The sequence below is a fragment of the Agelaius phoeniceus genome, chromosome 2, assembly GCF_051311805.1.
Source record: "Agelaius phoeniceus isolate bAgePho1 chromosome 2, bAgePho1.hap1, whole genome shotgun sequence".
In the NCBI taxonomy this organism is placed as follows: domain Eukaryota; kingdom Metazoa; phylum Chordata; class Aves; order Passeriformes; family Icteridae; genus Agelaius; species Agelaius phoeniceus.
In genome coordinates this window covers 27,691,955-27,717,656 of record NC_135266.1, presented here as the reverse complement: position 1 = coordinate 27,717,656, position 25,702 = coordinate 27,691,955, and the positions used below count along the sequence as shown (strand labels likewise).

General features: G+C 42.2%; 1 protein-coding gene across 1 annotated transcript in view; it reads right to left on the bottom strand.

Annotated features, from left to right (window-relative positions):
* The window catches only part of EDAR (ectodysplasin A receptor), a 71,854-nt gene that overhangs the window by 9,213 nt on the left and 36,939 nt on the right, over window positions 1–25,702 (bottom strand). Inside the window, exons 2-6 of the mRNA XM_077174694.1 lie at window positions 16,262–16,330; window positions 15,434–15,556; window positions 14,178–14,359; window positions 9,257–9,342; window positions 243–329 (exon numbers count right to left, since the gene is read on the bottom strand). Of these exons, the coding sequence (XP_077030809.1) occupies window positions 243–329; window positions 9,257–9,342; window positions 14,178–14,359; window positions 15,434–15,556; window positions 16,262–16,312 (529 nt within the window). The 5' untranslated portion in view covers window positions 16,313–16,330. The remainder of the gene's footprint in view (window positions 1–242; window positions 330–9,256; window positions 9,343–14,177; window positions 14,360–15,433; window positions 15,557–16,261; window positions 16,331–25,702) is intronic.

The window sequence follows — 25,702 nt, the reverse complement described above, 5'->3', positions numbered from 1 at the left end:
AAATTTATTGCTGGCATCACTGGGTACAGCTCAAATCCTTTTTATGTTCAGCTGACAAACAGCAGTGTTGATTAACTGAGAAAAAAAATGAATTCTGAATTATTTCTAATAGCAGTTCTAGCAATCTGGAAATAATGACAATGAAAATAGCAACAGATATTTTCAGTTTGGTTGCACTTTGTTGATGCCCTTTTGAAAACAAAAAGCTGCTAAATTAACCCTCACAAAAAGTGCATTCTTACCTTTGTGAGCATGCTGGTAAGGTGAGAAAGTGCTTGTGCCAGAGGTGCTTGGGAAAATGGCTGAAATGCCAGAGTTAGAGCCTGCACCTGCAATATAAACAAAAATGCCATAAAATTCCCTTGTTACTTTGTCCAGTCAAAGGAATAGGTTGGCTCAAGGAAAGAGAGCCTTTACTTGGCTTGGTTGCATTCCCATTTATTAGCAAAGGACCCAATTAGCTCTCCCTAATCCCAAAATGTGTTACCGATGCACTGAAAGTTGGGTTGCAGACCATGTTTGTGCACACTGTCCAGAAGGAGTGAAAGTCAAACTCCTGAACAGATATGAACTCAGAAGGAAAAGCCAACTGTTACACATAGATTCCCATGTTATGGATCTGTCCTGGGCAGCAAAGAGTTTTCCAGGGTCCAGCTGATTACTCAATTTACAAACCACTCCAGTATTTGCAACTGCAGACCAAGACTTAGCTGGTAGATTCCTCAAACTAGTGCATCTCACAAGCAACCTTCACTAGCAGCATCACTGTAAAGCTGGTATGCAAACCCTCATGACTCCACAGGAAAACCTAGGGAAGGTGACAAATGATGGTGTTGATTGCTTTTCTGTTCCGTGGAGCTGTACTGTTGTAAAAGGGAATTTTAGAATTTCCTGTAATGTAACTGGGCAGTATGAGCTTCTTATGAGCTCCTGTCAGACCAAATCTATATTCTGGGGAGAGTGAATATTCACTGAAACAATAAATGAAGAAGTTATAGGAAAACTTCATCCTGTCAGTGGGATGAGATAGTCTAATAAGGGTTTCCAAGTCTAAATTCTACAGTCAAGGTTAAAGTTAGTCTTTCACTTGGTGTCATGCACCAAGTTTTCAAAGCACTAAACCAAGTAATAAAATAACATATTTTGACAATAGTAATCAATAGTGCATGTTATTTGGAACAAAGTTGTTTATGGGAATGCTTTTATATAGGAGGGTGTTTGCACAGTATTCCAAAACAGAAAAGAATTGTTCGGGTTGGGAGTAAACGTTATCTTCCTTCTCAAATGAACTTTAATGCCATTGGATAGCATGTAATGCAAGCAGCTACTATCAACAGACATGGAAAATCATTTCTGTCTTGGAGGAAGAAGGAAATTCCTCCTGTTTTGTATTAGCTGTCTGTGGAAAAAGTCCAGTGATAATTCAATTCAGCAGTCATAAAGGCAAAAAGCTGTCCCAGTCATCTGGTAAGGTGTGCACAGCACATGGCTCCACAAGCTGGTTTGACAGCTAGAGTAGATGGGAGCTCACTGTGCCCTTCTTTTGACCAAGCAAATATTCAAACAAATCAAATCACCAGGTAAACTTGACAAGAAATAGTCTGTGATGGTCTGAGAAATGTTCTATGGTTAAGAACAAAGCAATATGAGCATTCTTCAAATGAAGAGAAATGGTTTTTTTAAAAAGGAAAAAAAAGTACTATCTAAAATAAAACTATCTAAATAAAACATGTCTGCATGTTGTGAATGAGAAATGTTCATCTAAAGAGGCTGCAAAGTATGAGTTGCAGGTGTCTCCAAAAGAAATTTTCTCTAACAATCATAAAACTTCTTTCAAACATCTTTTGTTGGAAGGAAATGGATTAACTCAATATAATTGGTATTTTTTCAAACTGAATAAGGGTTTTCATTAGGTTTTAAATATACTAGTTTGTTAATTCAGATGCATTTTGTATTTTGCAAGTGAAGGCCAAGACTTGTTACATAAGTCTTGCCTCTGGTCCTTTCTCTGTGACAGATTTCTTTCTAAGAAGAATTAGTTATGGGCTCCAGAAACTGCAAATCAGGAAGACTATCTAGGGATCAGTACATGAAGCTGTCATCTGCATGTAGTGGATATTAAAGAAAGGTAATTTGTAAAATTTTCAGCAATTCTTCACAAAACTGAAGCGAATCATCCTTGGTCATGACCTCTGTGTTTACTCATCGTGGCTGGACAACAGAGGAAATTTAGCAAATGGCCAGAGCTGTGGCCTGATACTTTCCTTCATGTTCATGCACAGACACCAGGCTTATGTCTATTCTTGCAGCCCCCCTGGCAAATCCAATTACAGCCAATTGGAATCCTGCATGGTCCTTGCAAGCTGCAACAAGTCAACAATAGCTTCTCTGACACTGCCCCTCAGTGAGCAAGCTGTGCTGCTTTGTCTGCCTGGAGTTCAGCTAACAAGCTTCAGCTCATCTCCCCAAGTGAGTTTTAGCAAACTTCCTTCTCCTTTCTTTCACTTGAAACATGAATGAATTGAAGTATTTCTGCCTAATAATCTTTCATTGTCTTGGTATTGTTAACTTCATGTTTTTCACCCACTTGTGAAAGGAAGCAGAGCCTTTCAAAGTGGGAAGTCAGGCAGCAGCAAGTAGCACAGAAAGTGTAAGGAGGAAGGTCAGCGCTCTTCATTCAGCATCATGGTCACTATTCACCCAGCTCCACACCAGGGCAGGGTGTGCTGCCCGCACCATGCACACACTGGACAGCACAGTCCCTCTCCTGTGCTCAGCAGGGAGAGCCTTCAGCCCCAGAGCCCATGGGCACAATGTCCTCACATGGGAACAGAGCCACCTCCTTTGTTCCCTAGTGCTGGCATGGCAAAGTCAAGGTTGGCACTGGACTGTGGTGGCCTTTCACACATGCCTGGAGGGAGTTAGCTGTTACACATATTGTAAGCCTACTGTCAAATTTAATAATTTGGCATATCCATTATGAGCCAAAGTTTTTCTTTAGATGTGGTTTAGAAGAAAGTGCCAATTAGTGCACAAGAGGAACCAAACTGCCACCTTCTGTTGAATTTCAGTTTATATTCCTTTTGTATGAGTAAAAGAAAGTCGTAGCTGCTGCTTTTTCCCTGTCAGCACCACACCATGACTGCAATGTCAGTTGTTCCTGTGCACATCCAGTTTTGCATCCCAATCACATTATTAATTCTGTTTCCAATATAGATGACACATAATCTATAAAGACTTAGATATAGCTCAGGCAGAGGCATCCTGAGGTGTTACAGAACACCATATGGAAGCAACTCTATTTTTTAAATAAGGACTGATGGCTGTAATATAGCCATGCAAAAGAGTGGTTTATATTCCTAGACACCTGTATGTAATACTGTAGGAATGTGATAAAGAAATTAGGAAAGAAGTTGATCACTGGTGGTTGGTCAACTTTTGCATTATAGATGTTTTCATGTACAAAAAATGTGATTTAGTTGTAACTTTCTTGGAGTCTAAACAATTAAAAAATTCTCCATACTTATTGTTTAAAAGAACAATTGAATCTGTATTCACTTTTGAATGTTTGGGGATTTTAACTCAAAAGATAGCTTTAACTTAAATTACCACGCAGCTGCCTTTTGTTCTTTCAGGAAATGCTGGGCAATAAAATACTTTGTTGTTGTTCTTTCAATGAATCTTTCTGCTTTATGCATCAGACTATTCCAGTTGTTCTTGTACCTTGAGACAGAACTTACAGTAAGAAGTAACAAACAAAACTACCAGATTTATGAGAGGAGGAGGGGGAGGGCACAGGGAAAGGAGGTTTTACCACCATGCCCCCTTGCAAGTGTTTGTGAGTGAATAAAATCTGGTGCAGTAGGAGACCATGTGTGCCCCTGACATCTGTTGCTGTGGGTATCAGCTTACTGGTCCATTCAAAGGACTGCTGCTCACAACCAGCAACAGATTTTTGTGAGTCTATTTAATATTTAATAACATGTTATAAAAATCCCCAAAGTCTGTACACAACAGACTGTCAGAGTGATAATAAAATAAGACACATTTTAAAAACCTGGTGTCTATATGTGTATCTATTTGGTGCTCTTGAGTGCAGCTTGCTTTCTCCTGATGCATCCCTCCTCTCCCAGGCACAGTCCAGCTGTGAATGGCACAGATGGGCTGTGAGTGCCATCACTGAGACTCTTTTATGGGCTGAAGTAGGATAGAGCACACATGCAAATAAGTAGCTATCAGTCTGAAATACGAGATGAAAAATAAATTATACTGAGTTGAAATGCAATAAAAGTAGACAGTTTATGGCTGACAAAGTTAAAACTGGATTTTAACTAAACATAGTCATAAATAAAGACCTAGATATGTAGAAAGCAGGGGTCAGAACTTTTAAGTAATCTGAACTCAGGTACTTATGGGAAAGGTTTGCTTTCAAACTTAGGAAAACAACATTTCAAATGGAATGCCTGTGCACTTGGAAAGTCATGCAAGCTAAAGCAGCTGGCAAAGCCAACCTGCTTTCTGAGGTGCCTACACACGACTTCAGTAAGCAAACATAAACCAACTCTGAAAATATCACAAATAATAACAGATAACAGAACATATCCTAGGCACTGGAGGATTCCCTAAGTGATCTTGATTTTACAGAATACTATCAGTTACTCTGATATATTCTGGAGTCACAGGTAGATACTTCAGTTAGGTAGGTAGCTATTACACCAGGAAGAGCATGAAATAAATTGATTCCTGAGAATTAAACTTCTGAAAATGATGATAGGAAAGTTCCCCCTGACTTTTGTTTTCAGTCTGGTCAATCTCTCTGTTAGTAATCACATCACATAAAAGGAAATATTTTTTTTTCTGCTGTGCTTTCTATGATGTCTATAACTATTTTATTTCTCTCTCCTTTTGCCAGGGCAGGAAAGTGATGATGATTATAGGCCACATGGCCTTAATCTGACCATTTATTTGCATCTGTTGAAGTTTGTTTTCAGGACTCACTGGGAACTGCAATCATTGCATAGCACTGAAAAGTCACAGACAAACATTCCATGAACTCCATGAACTAAGCCTCTGTCCAGGAATTCAGTGTTATCACCCCTTTCTCTGTGCAACATGAAGGGAATAATTGCTATTTAAGCTTTGCTGTCATGATTTTAGAGCATCATAAGGAAGAGAACAGCCCTGCTTGGAGCTGGTCTCCCATTTCCCCGGTGCCCTGGTGGCCAGCCCATTGGAATGGGTGGTCCAAGGCTGCAGCTCTGCAGGTTTTTCAGCTCCTGAGCCCAGCCAGAGCAATCCTGCAGAGACCTGCAGTGCCTCCCATGCCCAGGTGATGCTCACTGTGGGAGCTGCAGCTCCAGCACCAGTGAAAACATCAAAGCCCTTGGAGTGCTTTTATTGGGAAGAATTGCACCAGGACCACAAAACCTCCTGAGGGATACCTGAGCTCAGCTTTCCCAGCAGCTGAGGACAGCAAAGCCCACATTTTCTCTTCAGATCTCTCCCCTTGGAGGCTGAAGCTGACCAATTTTATCCTAAGATTAGGTTCCTTCCTAATATGGAGAAATCCTTAGAGAAGAAGAATCAGGCCATTGCACCAGTGAACAATAAAGCATGGCCTTCAACATTTCTCCCAGTACACATGTGAATAGCAAATGGATGTTCAGAGATCAAGAAACTCAGAAAAAGAAAAAAAAGTATGTTAGTTCCAGATAACAAGCCTATTTGCTTGTAGGCATAATTTGAAACAGAAGAAAAAAAGGTCCTGATGTTGATTGTATTACAAAAGGATAAAACTGGCAAGGAATGGAAATTAGTGATTCAAAGAATGGAAAGTTAAAATAAAATTCTCTGAAATAATTATTTTAACTAATAAAGTGGTTTTGGCAATAGGCTTGTTTGTGTTAAGCCTTTCAGTTAAGGAAGCTGAGTTCAGACTCTTCAGTACATGGGTTTGGATGTGCCCCCCTGAATACAGCTCTTCACATGAAACATCAATTGTTAGTCAATTGTTCCATCTCATCTGTTTAGTTATTTTTGAAGTTCTAATGATACAGTGATAAAAATAATATTTTCTATTTCTAGATGTCATTTGCTCTCTGGTATTTAAAAAAATAGCCTGACCATATATATTTTCCTTCATCAATATGTCTCTTCTTTTTTAATTTTCCCAAGCTATCATTGGTAGGTGTGAGACCTAAAAATTTACACAGGTTGTTTATTGTATCTTTTAATATATAAATCCAGCAAAAAAGGTGAGATAAATAGCATGAAATATTTTTTGCACATACACACTTATAAATATATACAGTAGATTAAAAACAAAACCCTCAATCAGTTGCTGAAGTTCTCTAGACCAATAATCTGTGAGTGGAAAAGGATTTGTGTATTTGATGCAATTGTGTAAATTCAGCTTCAAAGTTTGCTCCTAAAGTTAGTGTAGCAGGGTTTGATTTAGTTTTTCTCCAACGTTTTTGAATTGGAGTGACAAATATCAAAGTTTGAAGAGAAAGAGAGTTAATACACATAATTGAGAGTTTCAGCTGCTAAAAGACAAAATCTCTTCCAGCAGTAACTGTACCTCTCTGCCAGAGAAATTCCATATATGGCTAAATCTTTTGTATCTTGCATATACTTTTACACTGGATAAAAGAAAAAGAAAACAAAAAAAAACACCCTACATAGTCAGAGGCCTGAAGTGACTCCAGTTCCAGAGGTGTTGATGGAAAATCCAGCACCATTAACTGTGGGAAGCCACATCTTAGTGTGGTTTGGTGTTCATTACCTTAATGGTTTGATTTACATGGAAAACCTGCCTCCCTCTCTTTTGCAGTGCTGTTATTTATCACAGAGGCATCAGATCCCCATTTATGCCAGCAAGGGGCATTGATGGCTCATGATCTGCCTCAAGCACAGCTGAAGCTCTCACACCTTTGGCATTTCACACTGTGCTCCTCTGTGCTCAGCTCCTGCACAGAAGCTTGAGGGAGCCACATGTTGAGAGGCCAGAAATCTGACACAGCTGTTTCACAGTGCACAAGATGGGGCAAACTGGAGACTTTATGGTGATGCTCCCCTTCTTCACAGTAAGAAACAGCTTTCTGCTACACAGCACACATAGTTATGCTCATGTGTGCACTGCCCTTTTCCCCATGTGCCTGCTGCCCACAGGCTGGCACTGAAGCCTGTTATTCCTCCCAGGCTGCAGAACTGTTGCTCCCATCCTTCAGAGCAGTGAGATTTTCAACACCATAAACAAGTGACATGTTTGCCTCAGTTAAACCTCTGGCCTCTGTGAGTCATCTCCCTTCCTCCCCCTCTTTTCCATGACATTTTGTGCTATTTATGTTTCAAGTCCTTTGAGAGGGAAAAAAAACCCCAACAAGGTGACACAGGCCCATCAAGGAATTTCCTTTTCACTCCCAGCCCTTCTTACACTAATATTTCCAGATGCTGGGGCATGGGGTGTTCATCTGTGTCCTTGGCCATTTCAAGTTTTATTGACTGCACATGACCTGAAAGATATTTGCTTATCCTTTGATCAAACCCAAAGACTTTTGTGCCAGATGAAATGTGTCATCAGACAAATTCCCTGAGCAAGTTTCCATGCAGGGGCACATACCCTTGGACTTGGCCATCTGTAACACACAGTCCAGGCACTTCCCCAGCAAGGAATGTTTACAGCTAAGGAGAGCCCCACTGCTCTCCCATCCTGTCTCATTGAGTTGTCTCACTTTCACCCTTCTGGTTGTCTTCCCTGTGTGGGTGGGAGTAAGTGACTGGCTGGCTGGGGCTGGACTGTCAGCTGGGGTTAAACCACGACCTTCCTACCCTTGTGCTCTCACTTACCTCTGCACCTCCTTCCCGTATTTGGGTCCTCTCTAGCACCCTTATCTCTCCTCCTAAACAGATGTTATCTCACCAAAACCACAGGCACCCTGCCCTTCACCCACTCCCACTGTCTTGGGCAGAAGGGCAATCTCAGGGCTGGGTGGGTTCCTGCAGCCAAGTGGGATGAGCAGCTGTAGAACAGAGCAGTACTGGGCATGTAGACAGCTCAGGGAGATGCCTCCAGGACTGCTGCTGCTCACCAGGAGCCCTGTGAAGTGCTGATCATCCCCTGGCTCCTTGAGCTCTTAAACTGTAGGAAGTGGTAGATGTTCCTGTCCTCTCCTCCTTTAAAGTGACTCCCAGAGCACCAGTGATACACAGTTCTGCAGCATCTGAACAAAGCAATCGCTATTTATGTACAGAAATAAATGCTCTGACACTTTCAGCCCCTGCTTTCAAATCAAGCACACAAAATATTGCAACTGCTTTTCACGACAAAGATTTCTAAAAGAAGAGAACATGGACAGGATTTTGGTTTTAGAGGCATCAGGTTTTGCTGGGGAACTACTCACTTGTTTCTGTTTATTTGGGGTTTTGTTGTTGTTGTTTAGTTTTAAAGCTTTTTTTTCCTGATCTTCTCCAGATTCTCTGAGGGGGTATCAAAGTAATTTGGTCATTCAGAGAGAGCCTCATTTTTTTCCTTTTCTTTTTTTTTCCTTTTCACTTTCTTTTTCTCTTTCTTTGCCGCCTAAAGGAGACAGCAGTTTTCTGGGGGGTTGCCTCTGCAGGACAGAGGGGGTGGTGTGAGCTGTCCCTCTCCTCATGGCATGAGGATGGATAAGCCATTGCTCATACATGGTATGAAAACGAACAGGTGTCACGCACACATTTAGACATGATTTCCTCAATTAGCAAACTACAGACCCCTTTGTCAGTGAAATCTACAGAACTAATTCTCTTATCAGTGCTGACCACCAGACATCAGTGTTAACCCTTGAATCACTTTGCAGCAAAAGGATATGAAAAGGTGGGATGCCCTTTCACTCCTACAAATTGCAAATCAACTAATTGTCCCATGTTTTCCTCACAGGTGAACTGAAACTCAGTTAAAAAATTGCATAGACATGGGATTTTCTGGACCTACTGTTTAAGTAACCCTAATAAGTCCTGCACGGGATCTCTTAACAGATGAAAACTGGAGAACAATGAGCAAGAGTAGATCCTAAAATAAAAGATTCTGATTATTCCTCAAATGATAAGTACTCCCTCCCTGTGTTGGCAAGGCTAGTTGGAAGAAGAAATTGCTTAAGTGGAGCTGGGTTTATTGTTTGAACATAATTATCATCACTGAAAGATTTCGCATTGAGCTTCCAGATGATTTTAAGTCAAAACCAGATGAAGTGCACAGAAAGAGCAGAACACTTACATTCCTTGGTGTTGGGAGGTGCCAGCAAGCACGAGTAGCAAACCATTCCGTAGATGTTCCGAGGTCTGTTTTCCAGCATGTAGTAACTGCAGAGAAGGGCAAGAAGAGGCAAAACAGTGCAAATTAATATGATATGACTGAACATGGTTCAGCAGCAACCAATTATATGGAGATAAAATCATTTAAAAAAACTTTTCTAAGCAATCTGAAGCAAAGATTTTTTTTTTCGAATTGCCTGAATAGACACTGTGTTTCTCTTCTTCCTTTCCTCCTAAAATGTAATTAATCAAACATCTAGACATGACAAGAAGTGGTAACATTGCCTAAAACAACATTTATCTCCCTGCTGAGTTCAAGCTGCAGTTTAGAGCATGCCCTGAAATAAGATTTTTCAAAGAGAATTCAGTTTTTTGAAGCAGTAATCTTTCAAGCAAGACCACCAGTTGGATATGGTTAGCTAATTTTACTCACAAACACCATAAGAATAATGTCTGTAATCTTAGAACCAAATCTGAGCCAGATCATAATAAAAAATATAGGAAAAAAATACCCTCACAGGGCAGGGCAGATTAGATTTTACAGGTTTGGTTTATTTTTTTAAATTTCCTTGCTGTATTGTTTATAAATTAGTCCTTGACAGTGGAATTGCAGTGTGAAGGAAAGGTTTTCATAATTTGAACTTCTGGGCTGCTAATAAAGTTGGTGTTGAAATATGGTAATTGGCTACTCAAGAGCTGGATCCACATGCACCCTAATGAGTAATTACATCAGAATCATACAGATGTTGATGTAACATCATAGTGTTGATGTTGCAGATATGTCTTTACAAATCATTTGTAAATCACAACATATTTTAATGAAGAGATGAATAAATTCTTAGTCTATTCTGCGTAGACAGGAACTCAACACTACAAACATTTTATGCAACTGAGGATCTGTTTTCTGCTCTTATATACCTGCCTATGCATGTGAAGTATGGGGTTTTTTTGGAAAATGTATGCATTGGTAGGAAATCATTGCTGAAACCTTCCAACAAAATCAGTTGTTGTAATAATGAATGACAAATAAGAGATATAGGTCCGGGGAATGGAATACACAGAGATGCAAAGGGGAGACAGGGACTGGAGCAAACCCAGAGAGCAAGGGAACTACACATGGTTCCTCATTTCTTTCTTACTGGTTTTAAAAGGTTCACCCTCACTTCATCCTTCAAATATCTGTTGTGTCCCATGGGCCACTCTACCATTCTCTCAGGAGCAAAACTTCATCTTTCCTCTCTTATGGGGCCTATATCATTTTAGGTTGTAGAGCAGTTAATAAATACACAGGAAAAGGCTGCCAAACTACAAAACACAAGAGTGGAAGCATAAAGACACATATAAATCTATGAAGACAAATACAGGACAGTTAGGATCCACAGTCCAATAGCTGTGTTGGTTTAGGAAAGACAAACAATCCTTCTGACAATTAATTAAATCAAGCTGGCGGAAGAATTCTTGGTTTTCACCACAATGCAGAATGGTGGAGGACATGTAAAGAAAACTGAAGAGGATGCTCATGGTAGGCAACCATTCACTCACATAAATAGGAAACTCTGCAGCTGCAAGCATTAGTGACTCACCCCCACAAAGTATGGCAACAGATTTGTGTTTCTGGTTACTTTCCAAAGCACCAGATATTAAAGGTAATGTTGGAGATACGTGATAGCTTTATATCACCAACTACAGAGAAGTGACACTAAAGACAAAATGAATTTTCACAGTATTACTCTTCCACTGTGATATTTATCCTTTCTTTCCTTGGCACCTGCCAGGCTCAGGTTTGGAGGGGCTACAGGCAAAATCCAAGAATAAAGGTTAGACTGAAAACTGGACTTGTTTTCCTGCTTAACACCATACTGGGCTTATCTTGGGCTAACCTTGGTGGTGTCATTGCAGACTCAGGGACTTGGACCCAGATTTAGGTCTGCCCTCCCACCATAACAGGGGGCCTGGGACTGGGAGAGGAGGTGGAGAGGGGTGGGTGTTCTTCTCAGCAGGGGATGGTTTGCAGAGAGACATCAAGGAGGAGTATCCTTGGTGGAGGCATCTGCTGCCTTATCCAGAGCAGCAAGAGTGGCATTTAATTTCATTAGAAATTCACTGGCTAAACCTTTTCATGCAGAAACAGAGGAGCATTCACTCCTTCTCTTAAAGCCTCTCAGAGGACTGATCCTGCATTTGCTGTAGCCATGGACAAACACATGAAATTAGGAAATGTCAGTAGCAGAGGCATTTCAGACTGCATTTAAAAAGAAAATTATCCCATTGCAATTTTATCTTGTAGGGGACTGAAGACTTACCCCAAGCTGAAAATAAGTGCTGGGACAGCATGAGGAATATGTGTTATTTGTACTTGACCTGTTCTTACTCCTTATGGCCACTGCTGAATAAAGACAGATGACCAGGCTAGAGGGACCCTTGCTGTGACCTGCCATTGCTGCTTGTAGTCAGCTGTGATCTCAGTCTCACTCCAGGAACACCTAATGGATCATCCCATTGAGGGAAACAGTCTGAGTCACACCTAATTTCCACATTCTTAACCTGTCTATTTGGAATGATGGAAGAGCTTCTGGGCAGGGAGCAGAGGACAAAGCCTGCAGAATCCCAGGAGGTTCAGTCTAGGTACCTCTGGAGTTCACTGGCCACTGGACTTTGGTTTTGAGGATCACAGCTTTGGAACTAAGCCTTAAAAATCTCCCCTGTCTTGCACACTTCCTGTGAACACAACAGTGTTATTTCTATTTTATATGAGAGGGAACACAAATAAGCAGTGGATGACTTCCTTTCTTGCACCAAAGGCCTCCTTCTTCCCTAAAATTGGTTATCAGTAATAGTGAAAAAAAAGAAAATAGAAGAAAAAAATATATAATTATCCAGCACTTATTTTAAGATAAAGTACAGAGGATGGCTCTTGTAACCACTGGGAAAGGCTGCCACTTCAGTGGTATTTTGTCTGAAAACTTTGGTGCAGAATGTGCCATATGCTCATCTTTTCCTCAGGCTTCTTTACTGAGCTGGTGAAAAATGGAAAAGGGATGAGATGCCCTTAAGTGCAAAGAGCAGCATGTGGGCTGTTACCTTGGGCAGGTCTGCAGTGTGTTAGGGAAGCAATCCTCTCAAATTGGAAACCTTGATTTTATCCCTCACATCCGCTCAGGGGCTCTCTGAGGGTTACTGCCCAGGCAAGGGAGCACCCTTGCCAATGCCACTCACCCTGGTACCTGGCTGTCCCTGTGGCACAGGGGACAATAAGGACAATCAGCTACTCACCAGCTCTCTGCTCTGACATACAGGCTCTGCATTTCAGCCACCAGCACCCAGGAGCAAACTCTGAGGACTCTAAGTAGCATGAGGAGTCAGGGCAGCTTCAGAGCTGGTTTTAGCTCATATTTAGTTTATCTAGAGAATTCCATCTATTCAAGCTTGGACTGAGAAGGTGTTTCTCCCTAACTGCTGGCTTTGCCAAACAATCCCAGGACCTGAGCGTTGCAGGAGGAGGGGCACACAGCCAGATTCCGGCAGACCAGTTTCTGCTACAGGCTACACCTGTGCAAACACGATGTTTTGAGATTTCTCCCCAAGCACCAGCTGTGCAAGCTGATTATTTTCAGCCAGCACCCTGCTCCCACCTGGGTAACCTCATTAGTCCTGACAAAAATTGCAAAACAGCAACTGTGACCACTATTTAAGTTTCTTGCTCTTTATGATGTATGAGGGGAAGTCAAGAGGGAGCTTTTTTTATGTCACATCATCAGTCTGTTTGGCTGGCAGCTAGACAAGTCCTTCATTTTATTTGTAAACTGTGAAAATTTCACAAAGACTTACTGATAAAATAAACCTGTAAGCTTGCAGGGCCTCTTTAACAGGGCTTCCTGTGCTATAAGGAGTGTGGGTTATACAGCATCTGCAAACTGCACAAAAGCCAAATGTCAGTAGGAATTACTCTCTAAACCAAAGAGGAATAGTGGCAGAAACTGAAAAGGTATGTAAGGAGAGGTTGTATTTTAGAGTATTTACTCACCCTACAAAAAAAACATCAAGAGTGCATATGTATGCTTGGGTTTGCAGACTTTGAAATGTAATATTGTCAAGGATATACATATCCAATGTAGCAATTTCTTTCTCACAATTATGAGAATTATACTGAGTGTAAGAGACCATTACAAAGATGGACTTAATAAACAGCACCTATTTTAAGCCCCTTCAGCTAGCCCTGAAACTTGTTTTGACTCTGAACAACACTACACACACTACATTAACAGCTCCTCAGACTCCACTCTGTTGTGTAGAAAGGACCCGAGAGACTAAAATGCCTTGGTAAATCTCACTGAACAGCTATGTTAGCTAATACTGTCAACTACTGACAAATGTGCCAGCTGTTCACATCTGGAGAGGAGATATTTTATGCCCCTAAACATGCTGTAGTGCCAGCATAGACCCTACACGGTATTTAGGTGCTGTCATGCAGCTCATATGTAGTAAGCAGGACTTAGAAGGTGGCCCTCTGAAGCTACAGCTGGAGGCCAAGCTGGATTTCTTTGAGTGTTTAAAATGGCACTGCACAGCTGTGCTTGTTCCCTTTCCATTTCTAGCAAGAGGAAAAAGTTTTCTAGTTCCAAACAGTGAGACTTCAGTAAGATTAAAAACATCTTCTTTAGGGTCCCTTCCAGGCCTAACTATTTTATGATTCTGTGTTTATTAAACTCACCAATGCTTTTAAAACATTTAAATGTATTGTTTTAGCAGAGATGAAAAAGCATAATTTACCAGTATTGTACCTACAGTCAGCTTTGACACGGAGAGGCTGTCAGAGATTTTGCCATTAGAAAAGTACTTCCCAGTGCCTTGGGTAGAGCAAAGGTCTGTGGATAATTCCTTACCCTGGGAGACAAGGACCACACTCTGCATCATTCTCCTGATCCCCAGGTGTCATGACTGTGGCTCGAAAAAATCCCTCGCAGTCCTTGTGCCGTCGGCATATCTGGTACCCTCCTTTGGAAAACTTCTCTGAAGGGCAGGGGATGCAGCCATAGTCCTCATCTTTGGTGCCATATCCACATGTCTGCAACAACACACAGTCACTCAGAAGCAGTCTTGTGCTGCACACCAACTTCTAGCAAAAGAGAAGCTCACAGCCTGCCCCGTTGGCCTTGCAGCACAAAGGGAGAGGAGTCTGTTGTTTGGCCTGTTAGTGTCTATCCTAAAAAGACCATGCAGGGATAAAAGGATGCAGCATGCTGTGTGCTGGAAAGGGAGAAGGGGAACTGGAGAATTATACTGTTTGTAAGTGGTCCCCCCAAACTACTTCTATCATAGTCCTGCAAATTGTGGAAGTGAATTTCAGCTGCTGCTAGGATAGAGAGTGAGCTAAAAATGGAAGAGTAGAGAAGACTCCTGTAGGAGAAACACAGCTGCAGCAGGGCTATCAGCAGTTTCAGGCCAGGAGACCCCAGAGGGAACAGCCCAAAAGGCAATGTTTGGACGAGATTTTGTAACCTCTGAACTCACATGTCCCAGCTTACATTTAGATTAAATAAAACTAAACCAAACTGGTTATTCAAACATATTTGTTTGGGACTACCAACTGTGTGAAATGCTTGCAATAGGATGTTTATCCCATTAAAACCAAACAGGATTTCAGTAATTTATTTTTTTTAAATAGGCAACAATTATCTGCTGTAAATCAAATGGTTACTTAGGAACCATGATTTAAAATATGGCAGAAACAATCAAGTTCCTCTAGTGCCAAACTATCTTAGCAGGAGAGCAAAATTAACTTGTCAGTGTGAGGAACCAGCAAGCAAACCAGACTGACCAATTTATCACTCTGTGTTGGAATGTCAGCATCAGATTCTAAATAACTACTGAGATGAGAACAGACTGGCAGAGACTGTGTATGGAACTTCTACCTTTCCATTTTTACAGTATCCCTTGTAACAGGCTGCTCCTGGGATATGGATTGCTGGCATGCATGTGAGATGCCACGCTCACACTTGGAGGTGAGTGTGCTCCTGCTTAGGCATCCACAGCCTTCCCATTTCCTTTCCCACCCATTCCTTCCACACAACAAAGCATCTGGGTTTTTTGCATTTGGTGCCTGGTATGCTCCCCCAGCAGCAGAAGAAGCTGAAATTACCATGTAGGGCTCTTCACCCGGCTCGCACTTGGGGCAGTCGTGGCACATGCCAGTGGTCTGGTTGTAGTACTCGTTCTCACCACAGCTGGAGTATTCGGCACTGGCAGAGTACACCAGGGAGACCTGTCACCAGAGAGCATTCCAGAGCACTGTCACTTCCACTGCCACCGTCCTCCATGCCTCACCCCCTCCCCTTGCACATCTGCTGTGGTCCAACAGGCAGCAGGGCCAGCACTGCAGGGTGAAACACGCCTAAAGCTCAGAAGCAGAAGTGGTGATGCTATTTAAATGGAAGCTAATGCAGGTTTCAGCAACCTGGTAGTTCCAAGAGTTTCTCAGAGACTGACATTCATGCTTGTTGGCACTGCCACTCCTTAAAACACTGAAGGCCATGGTTCCTGACCTGTTAACTCATATGCTCTCCCACAAAAGCAAATGCAGGAGTTCACACCCTCATCACTCCCAACTCTAATGAACCTTCATAAATGTGACTGCAAGGGACAACTATAACAACCAGAGATAATGCACTGCCTCAGGCCTCAACCACAATAGGGCTGGGCTTCATGTGATAGCCAGGCTAATGTGCTCTTCCAGCACTTTCTGTCTCTGCTCCATCCTGGGTCCTTCTCCTTCCCCCTGCTTCCCAGCAGCCACGGTTTAAACTTCACATTCTCAGGTGTTCTATGGAATGAAAACAATCACTGCATTGAGGTTCAGTCCCCAGGTGATGTGTGGCTCTGCCACGATTCACAGGTGGTTATGAATAACCCAGGCAGAGCCCTGTTATCTTTGCACACTAGAGAGACATGTACACACAGAAATACCTACCATCAGGAAAGGGAACATGTGAGTCCATTTACGTTCACCCAGGTGAGCCATGCTCTCTTGATATTTTACCTGAAAAGATAGAATTGGTTTTATGAACATGAGTAAATATTTGTGTGTGTTGCCAAAATAAGAACAGAAGGGCTCATAAGCAGAACAAAGGTTACATGGGAGCAATGCCCAGAGGTCTAAACAAAGAGGGGGGAGATGTGCACGTGCAGTCATGCACACACACAGACACCACACCCCCTTTCTGCACACCTCTTTCCTCTCTTTGAGCAGATAATGGCAGCAGGGCATCCAGTCTTGCCATATTTGCAAAAATCTCTGAAAGACGAGGAACCAAGTCTGAATTCTGGCACCTCTTGGCTTGCTGAGAAATCCTCCCATGGAGGAATGGAGGGCTGTGTTTTGACCACTGAAATGAAGCAGCCTGGCTTGTGGCCACACCAGTTAGTGCTTGACCACACTACATCAGGTTTGTCTGGGAAAGATCCATACGGAGCAGCCAAAGCAGAGCCAGGGAGTGAACCAATGGCAAGCAGTGTGGGCAGTCAGGACACCAGGGCTGCTCTTTCCTTGCTGGCTCCTCTGGATGCACTGAGAAAGCCCAGAGCTGCTTTCCCTTCTTTAGGAAGCATCAGCTGCTTTTTGTTCTTGTTAAGCAAACTGCAGATTTAAGAAGTTAAACCCAAGGAAGGAGCAAAACCTTATATTATTCAAAAAGCTATAGAAACAGTTGGGAAAAAGAAAGGCTGAAATCAATGTTACAAATACATGTGCTTATTTATTTAGGTTTTTAAAATTATTAACTTTGAATAAGAGCTAATGTTCCACATTCAAGTACTGAATTTCTTTCTAAGGTGAAAAAAGAGACAGGAAAAGGAGCTCAAATTGTTTTTTTTTAAGCATGATACAACCTATTTAATTATATTGTTACAGCACATAATATGCCCTGGGGGTTTTAGAGCTCCAAATTGCAAGTGCTTGAGATACAGTTGCGACATTTTCCTCCTACCAGATGTAAAGTACTCTTTCAATTTTCCTCGTCTCAGACGCTGGGAGACTTTTAGCCTCCCAGAAGAGTACAATTACTGCTTTGTGCCACATTCGAGCATACAACTTACATGAGAGCAGTGCTCTCATTTGAGATAGCTGCTAACATTTACATTTTTAAACACTAAGTAGATTAAGCAAAGATTATATCACTCCAGCATCAAGCTATGAACTTGCTTTATATGTTCCTTCCAGCAATTGGGCTAGCTGAGACAGGCAACTGGGTGGGTGGGTGGACAACCTGAATCATAAGTATATTCGTTTGTGCAGGAAATTGCACTTTGAAACCTAGAAACAAAAGAGAATCAGCGATAAATTGTCCTAAATCTGGAGGTAAGAGATGGAAAATAGTAATTCCATTGTACAAAGTGTCAAACATGAAGTTGGAAGAAGTCTGTGGCAGTGCAGTTGCCTGGAAAAGTTCCAAGAACATTGTCTTAATGCTTATGTATGTTAAACTGTACCCTAATTATAAAAGAGTTTGTTAGACCTTAGATATTAATATTATTTAGGCCCCACTGATACTGCTTAATTATCAATTTATTATAAATCTGGTCTGAGGCAGCTCAGAACCAAAAACTTCAGCAGTAAATGTTGAGTCTGTAACTGTACAGTAAGAGTCTATCTTACAGCAAAACCCTGCTTCAGTTGCTTTCAAGCCACCCAGATGTTCTCTGTTTGAGGTACTTGCAATCATAGCCAGATTTGAAAAATGGAAACGAGGAAGTACAGCCCACTAATGTTCCATACAGTCTTCTTCATTTGGCATTTATTTACATAAAATGTTGAAAGTGTCAAATTATACATACATAAATAAAATATTTTTCTCTCTCTTAATATAAATATGCATGTGGGGTATGTTTTGTATGTAAACATACTTTTTCCCCCCCTGCATTCCTTCATTTTATGCAGCAATATGTCAAGCATATGGGAAATACTTCTTTTAACTGGAAAAAGCCATTACAAAGTGCTAGATTAGAACTCCAGGGGAGGCTTTTCCCACAAATTGCAATATCAAAAAAGTTAAATTTTGGTATTCATCCTCCTATTCAAGTACACTGCCATAAATTGGCTGTGTTGTTTCTGTTGGTTTTATTTGTTTGTTTGGTAGGGGGTTTTCCTCCTTTGGTGTTAAAACTCAAAACACTTATTTTATAACACTGGAGTGAACATGGGAGTGGGGGGAGGGAGATGAATGAAGTTTCTGTCAGTAGGGTCACAGGTAGTTACTCAGCTGGGGAGATACCAGAAGGTATCTACCAAGATATGCTAGGCTGCTCTTGGGCTTGCTGTCAGTTTTCAGGCACGGTAAGTTATATCTGCACCATGCTATCTGTCACTCATTAATCCCATCCACACAACAAAGGGTCTTCTAGTGCCAAAACTGCTTTTGTTTCCAGCTGGCACCCATGAAGACACGTTCAACCAGCCAGCTTCTGCCAAGAAGCAGGGAAAAGAGTGACCAGACATTATGGCCCCTAACCATTGAAATAAATTAGTTCTTAATTAATTATTCTCCTTCAGCTGAAGCAAATGGCTTTCTCCTGTGGGCTGGAATGAAGCAGTGAGCAGGAAGGAGCTGGAGGTGTATTTTTGCTGGGACTCTGGTATCGCTCCTAAGGAATTCGGGATCTCCGGCTGCTTGTCTGCCAAGCCCTGCAGAGATCCTGATTTGTGTTTTTGTTTGGGATGTGTGGGTGTCTCCAGAGAGGAGGTGTAAAACATAGATGGTGTCTTTGTGGATCAGGTGTGCAACACACAGCAAGTCTCGTCATGACTAGCGGGGGTTGCTAATTACAGCTATATTTGTCTTTTGGGCATATTCGTTAATAGCTGGTAAGAATATACCTCTAAGATGACAGGAAAAGGAAGACTATTTTCCCAGTGGCAACCACAGCAAGAAATGCTACAGACTCCCTGTCTCAGCTACTTTCCTGTAGATGCAAGGCAGAAAGTTGGGGAACAGAAAAAAGAGATGACTGGGACCCTATTACTCAAATATTTCTCCTCTCAGACCAAAAATCCTTCCATACAGTTCTTGTGGTTTCCTATCAAGAACTGGTAGGTACAAATAAATAAGTAAATAAGTAATTAAATAAGTAAACCACCAGGCAGAAAATGTTTAGTACCTGCTGTCTAAACAAAGAAAAGCATCATTCATTGTAGTTAGTCTTCGAATTTGATAATTTACTTAGATTATTAGGTAGCACTGCCATGATTTATTTACAGCATCCATAATTATAATCAGAAAGAATATATGAAATGTGCAAACAATGAGGTTACCACAGCTGGTGGACTAAGCCAAAGCTCACAACTTTCAATGGATGACCTTACATGTTCTTCTAATTCTCTGGCTTCAGTAGGTAATACAGTGGAAAAATAATTTCCTATCACAGACTTTTTTGGTTTTTAAAATACAGTTGAAAAAAAGGAAGAAAACAAACACATGGACTGAAGCACAGGAATGTTTCTCATGTAGACAAATGGGGGCTTTTTCATATCTCTTTATTTCCTTAGTTTCACCATTGACATAGATATACTTCAACGACAGAAAACAACCTTGTGAGAGGGAAAGGCACAACCACTGTCTCAAACAACTTTGCCAATTCCAATAGGCCTATGCACATTTCTTTTCTGGGGTTTCCTAAGCAGCAGTTTGGTTATCAGTGGCTAGGAATGTAATCCCTTAGTAGCTGGCAAATTGGTATCAACCATCAATCCACATCCAAGACCCCAGCTAACAACAGCAGAATGCGAGACAAAGGCTTTCATAGAAATAGAAGTGGGCACATTTCATGTCCTTCACAGGGCCACCAGCAAACCCAGCACTTGTCCTGAGTTCCCAGGATTTATGGGAAGAACCTCACAAACCACATCTTCCACAGTATCACAGTTTTTTGCATGAGCTCAGTAGATAATCTCTGTATGCTCCCGATGGTGCTAAATCCTTCTTAAGTAAGATAAGCATATAATCCTCACTGCAGGGCCTCACAAGCTTCAGAGTTCAGCAGCAGAGTTCAGCCTGGCTCCAGACTTCTGAGAAAAGATGCAGTCTGAATTTTGCTTTCAGGAGGGAAGCCCATCACTGAATGACAATGATGGCACTGCATGCTCAGGGACAGAATAAACTCAGCAAATTAAAAGTAAATGGAAACACAGAAATGATGGAAGAAAACTATTTTGCAGCCTTAATTACAGTTTGCATTGTTGTGAAAAAATATTGTACGGAACATTATTACATTCGTAGGACAGCACCAACTATACTGTTTCCCACTGTTTCTTTATCACTTTGACTTTGCAAATACCTTAAGAATTTCTTCAGAGAGTTGTAAAAAGTGCTAAAATGATACAACTCTATTCTCCCTTTTCACCTGAAACATCAAAAGGCAGTGAGAACAGCCCGAGCTACACATAAAACTTTAATTGCCCTGTGATCTGGCAACCCTGTCAGAAAAATAATTGATTAATTGAGCACAGAAACAATACTTTTTCCAGTGGGAACAGTATTGACAAGAGGAGACAAAAGATTCTTTAATTTGTTAATGGGGGCACTGTGTTTTGAGGACCTGGGGACAATCAAACCGAATGAAAAGCCATCCATCTCCTACAGGGTTGCTTATTTGGAAACCACGTCTGGAAGTTGATATTTGAACCCGTTTTTTCACCATACACAAAGACATGTGTCAGCTCTCAGGTAGGGAGCCCATCGACTTTATGAAACATTCTTTGGGGGAAAAAGAGGCTACCATGCAGGAACAAAGCAAAAGCAGGAAAGAAGGAAAGGCTTTTCTAACACACTTTGCACGACTGACACGCATTTGTGCAGAAAGGGGGCATTAACAAGGTCTGAGAGGAGCCTGGGGTTTCCCATAGTGCACACACTGTTGGCTGGTACCGAGCCAGCTGTGCCCCAGTCCCCTTGCTGCTGGCATGACCCTGATTCAGCCTCTCTCCTGGGCTGACATTGGTTTTACATTGGATGCCAGCAGCATCCCTTCAAAACCTAACCCTGCCGGGCCGCTGGAGGAACACAATTCCACTCCAAAGTTCACTCGGAACACAATTCCACTCCAAAGTCCACTCAGGGCACATGGCTCACAGGCAACTCCTCTCCGTGCTGCTCCAAGCCACCTGGGGATGTTAGAGGGGAGTGAGCATAGGATTGGTTTTTTGGGCAGGAAAATGACAATTAATTAATCTTACAACCTGCCACCGCATCATATCCTCATCAGTGATGTTCATGCTAGACAGACTGGTGTTTGGGTGGGGAAGTGATACTGAAGGGAAAAGGCATTCATGACCTCCTGCCATGGAGGCTACTGCAGCTGGTGACCGAATTTACTGAAATTGTAAATAGAAGAAAAGTCCCATGGTGACATTCAACAATATTTTCTTTATACAAACAGGAAAATATTAGGGCAAAAATGCGAGCAGGGATTTGCATCTCTCCCAGTCAAAAGGCTGCCCTGATCTTAGGAGAAATTACATAGGCTGTTTTGCTTTCTTATGGGGTGTTTGTCTATAAATAAATTTTAAAAATTAAGTAAATAATAAATCAATAAATCTGTGATGTGTCCTGCTGCATAGTTAAGTAAAAAGCCCCAGAAACCTTATATTTCTGACATACACCCACACCCACACACACACACACACACATATATATATATATCTATAAAATGGGGGAAAAAATCTTGAATGTGTTGGCCAGTCCCCAGAAGGATTCTCCTCAGTGGTACAGGCTTGCTTTCCACCTCTGCTTGTTTTTCTAAGGTGATTTCTAAGAAGACTTTCTGATTATTTTCAGCTCCTCCTAATGTCTTCCAGAAAGTGCTACAACAGACATATTATTCCTTCTGGTTTCCTTGCTTAGGTATTTGTTTTCAGAGGGCTTTGGCTTTTCTTTTGAGAAGCACTGGCAAAGGTGGTGGTGCTGGGGGCACATTAGGGCTGCACCCCCTCCTCCCCAGCAGATCTCCTGCTTCACTACCCAGGTGAGCTCACCCTGCTGCCAGCTCAGAGCTGCCAGAGGGCATCTGAGTTTTCCATGGAAATAGTGGGAGGAAGGATCTTACATCACCATGAAAAATTGTAAGTGAACATGCTAGACTTCCCAGCCTAATACTTCTAAGATGAAAATTAATGAGCAGCAACACAGTCATTCACTGGATTGTCTCAGTGCTACATCTGCTCAATGCTCTCTCCATCACCATTTCCTAAGAAGTTTCCCCATCTACTCCTACCCAAGGGACAGGAAACTTGTTTTTGGAATTTTGCTGCAAGGGGCAAGGTAAAACTGCTGATACAGAAACAATTTAAATTCAGAAGCTCTCCTGAGACAAGTATTGCTTTCCATTTGGAGCAGAAAATTGAAAGCTTATTAGGAAAGTACAAACTACCAAAGCAATGATTGTGCTTTTCTAACACCTTTTCCTTGTTGCTGTGCTTTACTCTTCTAGATGACAAGTAACAAAGTAAGAACAGCCTGTGTCTTGTTTTGTATTATTAGGACCAATAAGGATTTGAGATCACACTTTGCTTCCATTTCTCAGGGTTTGTTCCTGGGAGCTGCTGATTACCTTCAAAGATCATAATATTTGGGAAGCAGATGATTTTTAGCATAGTGCAGACAGTGTCATTCTTTAAATACAATAATGGTTGATTATTGTACTTATTATTGCATTTTAATTTAATACAATAATGGTTGAAATTTAGAAATACTTCACACGAAGGAACTGAGGTGAAATCCTGCAGTGACCATTGACAAAATTTATTGAAATTGTAAAGAGAATAAAAGTCCCATGGTGACCATTCAACAAATAATGTCTGTTCTCGGCTCTACAGTACATTTGCATTTCTTAACTAAAAGCCAAATATTGTCAGAGAGATCAACACACAGTTCTGGTTTTTCCATGGTTTACATGAAAACATCTCAATTACTGCATGTGACAGGCACAGAGAATAGCAGCTGGGGTGCAGTGGGAGGGAGATGCAGCACAGCATGGTGGTGCCTCTGGAGATACTGCAGAGCATGTCCCTGCGTGGGGCAGGATGTTATTGGGAGGGTCCTGGCCACGGAGAATCCTTCCTTGTACAAGTGCATTAAACAATGGTGCAGCAGTTTCACTGTTTGGCAAAGGGAATGGACGCAGTATTATGTCGTGGCCATGTATACTTTGGTACTTGATATTAGAGTCCCAGAAAAGCCTCTTGTTTGTCAATGGGCCTCTGTCTCACAGACAAAGGGATACGTATGCTGCCAACAAACATTAAGTTTTTTTATTATTCTACTTTTTACATAACTGTGTTTGAAGGGGACTTATTATTTTTGTAAACTAAAGGCTGGCTGCATTTAAATTCAAAGCTGCATCCCGAGCTGCCCGGGCCACCATTGTTGGGAAGAGCAGGGAGCGAGAGCAGAGGAGGGGAAGCTCTCCGCTGGGAGCGGGGCCCACACAGCGAGCAGGCGCCGTGCGGTGCCCGGGGGAGCGGCGGCTGCAGGGCACGGCCGGGCCTGCAGCACCAGCCAGCCCCGGGCCCAGGCAGGGCACGGTCCATGGGAGCAGCCCCCGGGTGCCCCATCCACCCACCCGTCTCATGGGCAAGGCTCCCCCCGGGGCTTCAGCCAGGGGAAGGGGCACAGAGGCTGAAGCACAGCTGCCGGTGCCAGAGCTGGGCAGAGGAACACCCTAAGCAGCCAAACCCCCCTGTCTGTGGGCACTGGCGAGCTCCGGCCTGCCGAGGCTGCTCTTCATGCCAAGCACCACATGCACAGGCAGGAGAGGGAGCAACCGCCACCTTGGCTAAGGAGAGCTGAAGTTCCAGCCCATCTCATGGACATGCCTACAGGAATCACATGTTTACAGGCATGAGTGTGTACACAAACACATCTATTTGTACACACATGCCTTCAGAGAGGCTGACTGGCCTTCACATCTCTCTTCAGCCAGGATGTCCCAAAACTCCAGGAATGTCCTAGTGCAGTGGCATCTCATGGTCAACATGCCTGGTAGGGTTGCAATTACAAAGTATGCTGCCTCTGCTCCTAGAGAAGGAGATGAAATGGGTTTCTTTGTTGGAATACTTTCTCCTTCGAGTCGATAATCATAAAATCTCTTCATAATTTCTCTGAGGCCCTCATTTCGTTTTTAATGAAGGTGTTTACATTCCTAATTAAGGAGTGCATTAAGCCTAGTGGTACCTTATCTGATAAACCCATTAGTAGGCTATGTCAAGCTGAGCCTTTCAAGGTAGCAAGCTAGCTTTAAAACTGGTTATCCTCTGGGCTGAAATATGCAAACCAAGAGCTCACAATTAACTTGGGTTAATTACAAAATACCAGAAATGTAATAATATATTTAAAAATACAACACAGGTGCTAATAACTTTTTTTTTAGTTTTCTCCTCCCCTTCTCCTTTTTTCTCTTCTCTGCAAGAGCTCACAGCCTGTCACTGTGTTCCCAGGTAACACCCCTCATGCTCCACAGGTGTTAACCACCTTTTTCTCTCATGTGGAGGGCTTCATTAGCATAACAAGATTGATCCAAGAATTCTTGCTTCTCCCTTGCAGTTAGCATGGATTTTACTGGTGCTTTCTGGACCCGATGAACGAACTAGGCTTGAAATATTTATTTTTTTCAAGGTATGTCAGTTGGTCTAATAAAAGACATCACCTATCTCTCCATGCCTATTCTCCCAAACACCATCACATGACTCAGGAAAACTTTGAGACACCACCTCCTTGCCACAAAAGTGTCAGCTAGTGGAAGTACCCACTTAATCTCCTTCCTTGTGACTGCACCCTGCCTGTTTGGGAGCAGCTATTGTTTTCCAGCATGGCACACTCAGCTGCTTGTCATTGCAGGCCAATATACTCAAATTAGACTGGTTTTGAGGGACCAGGCAGGAGTCTTCAATTCAGTGGTTGCTCTTTTGATGTGATCTGTAGGACCGGTCTCGTTCTTTATGCTTATGAGTGTCAAATTTTTTATCAAAGTCCAAGGATTACATGAAATCTTTATTAGGAATTAAAGCTTCCTATCAAGGGGAACTTAGGAGCCAAGTACTACCTACCAAGGACATATTGCACATTTAATTTGTGCAATGTCTCTACTGTGATTTTACAGGAGAGGGAATAGGCTACGAGCAGCCATCTTGGAAGAAGGGGCCAGTAGTGTCCAGGGGCTGCTTGCTGCAGGTAGCTGAGCAAGCCTCCTGTCAGGGCAGGTGTGGGTCTGCCTTCCATGGGTCCCACTGGTGCCTCAGCCTTCATACCTGTGACCTGGGAACTGAGGTAACTGGAAACCATTGCACACACTGCAGGCCACCCTGCAATGTATGAAGGCCAAGCTTTGCCACCTGCTGAGCTGACAGCAAGCACTCCAGAAAGCC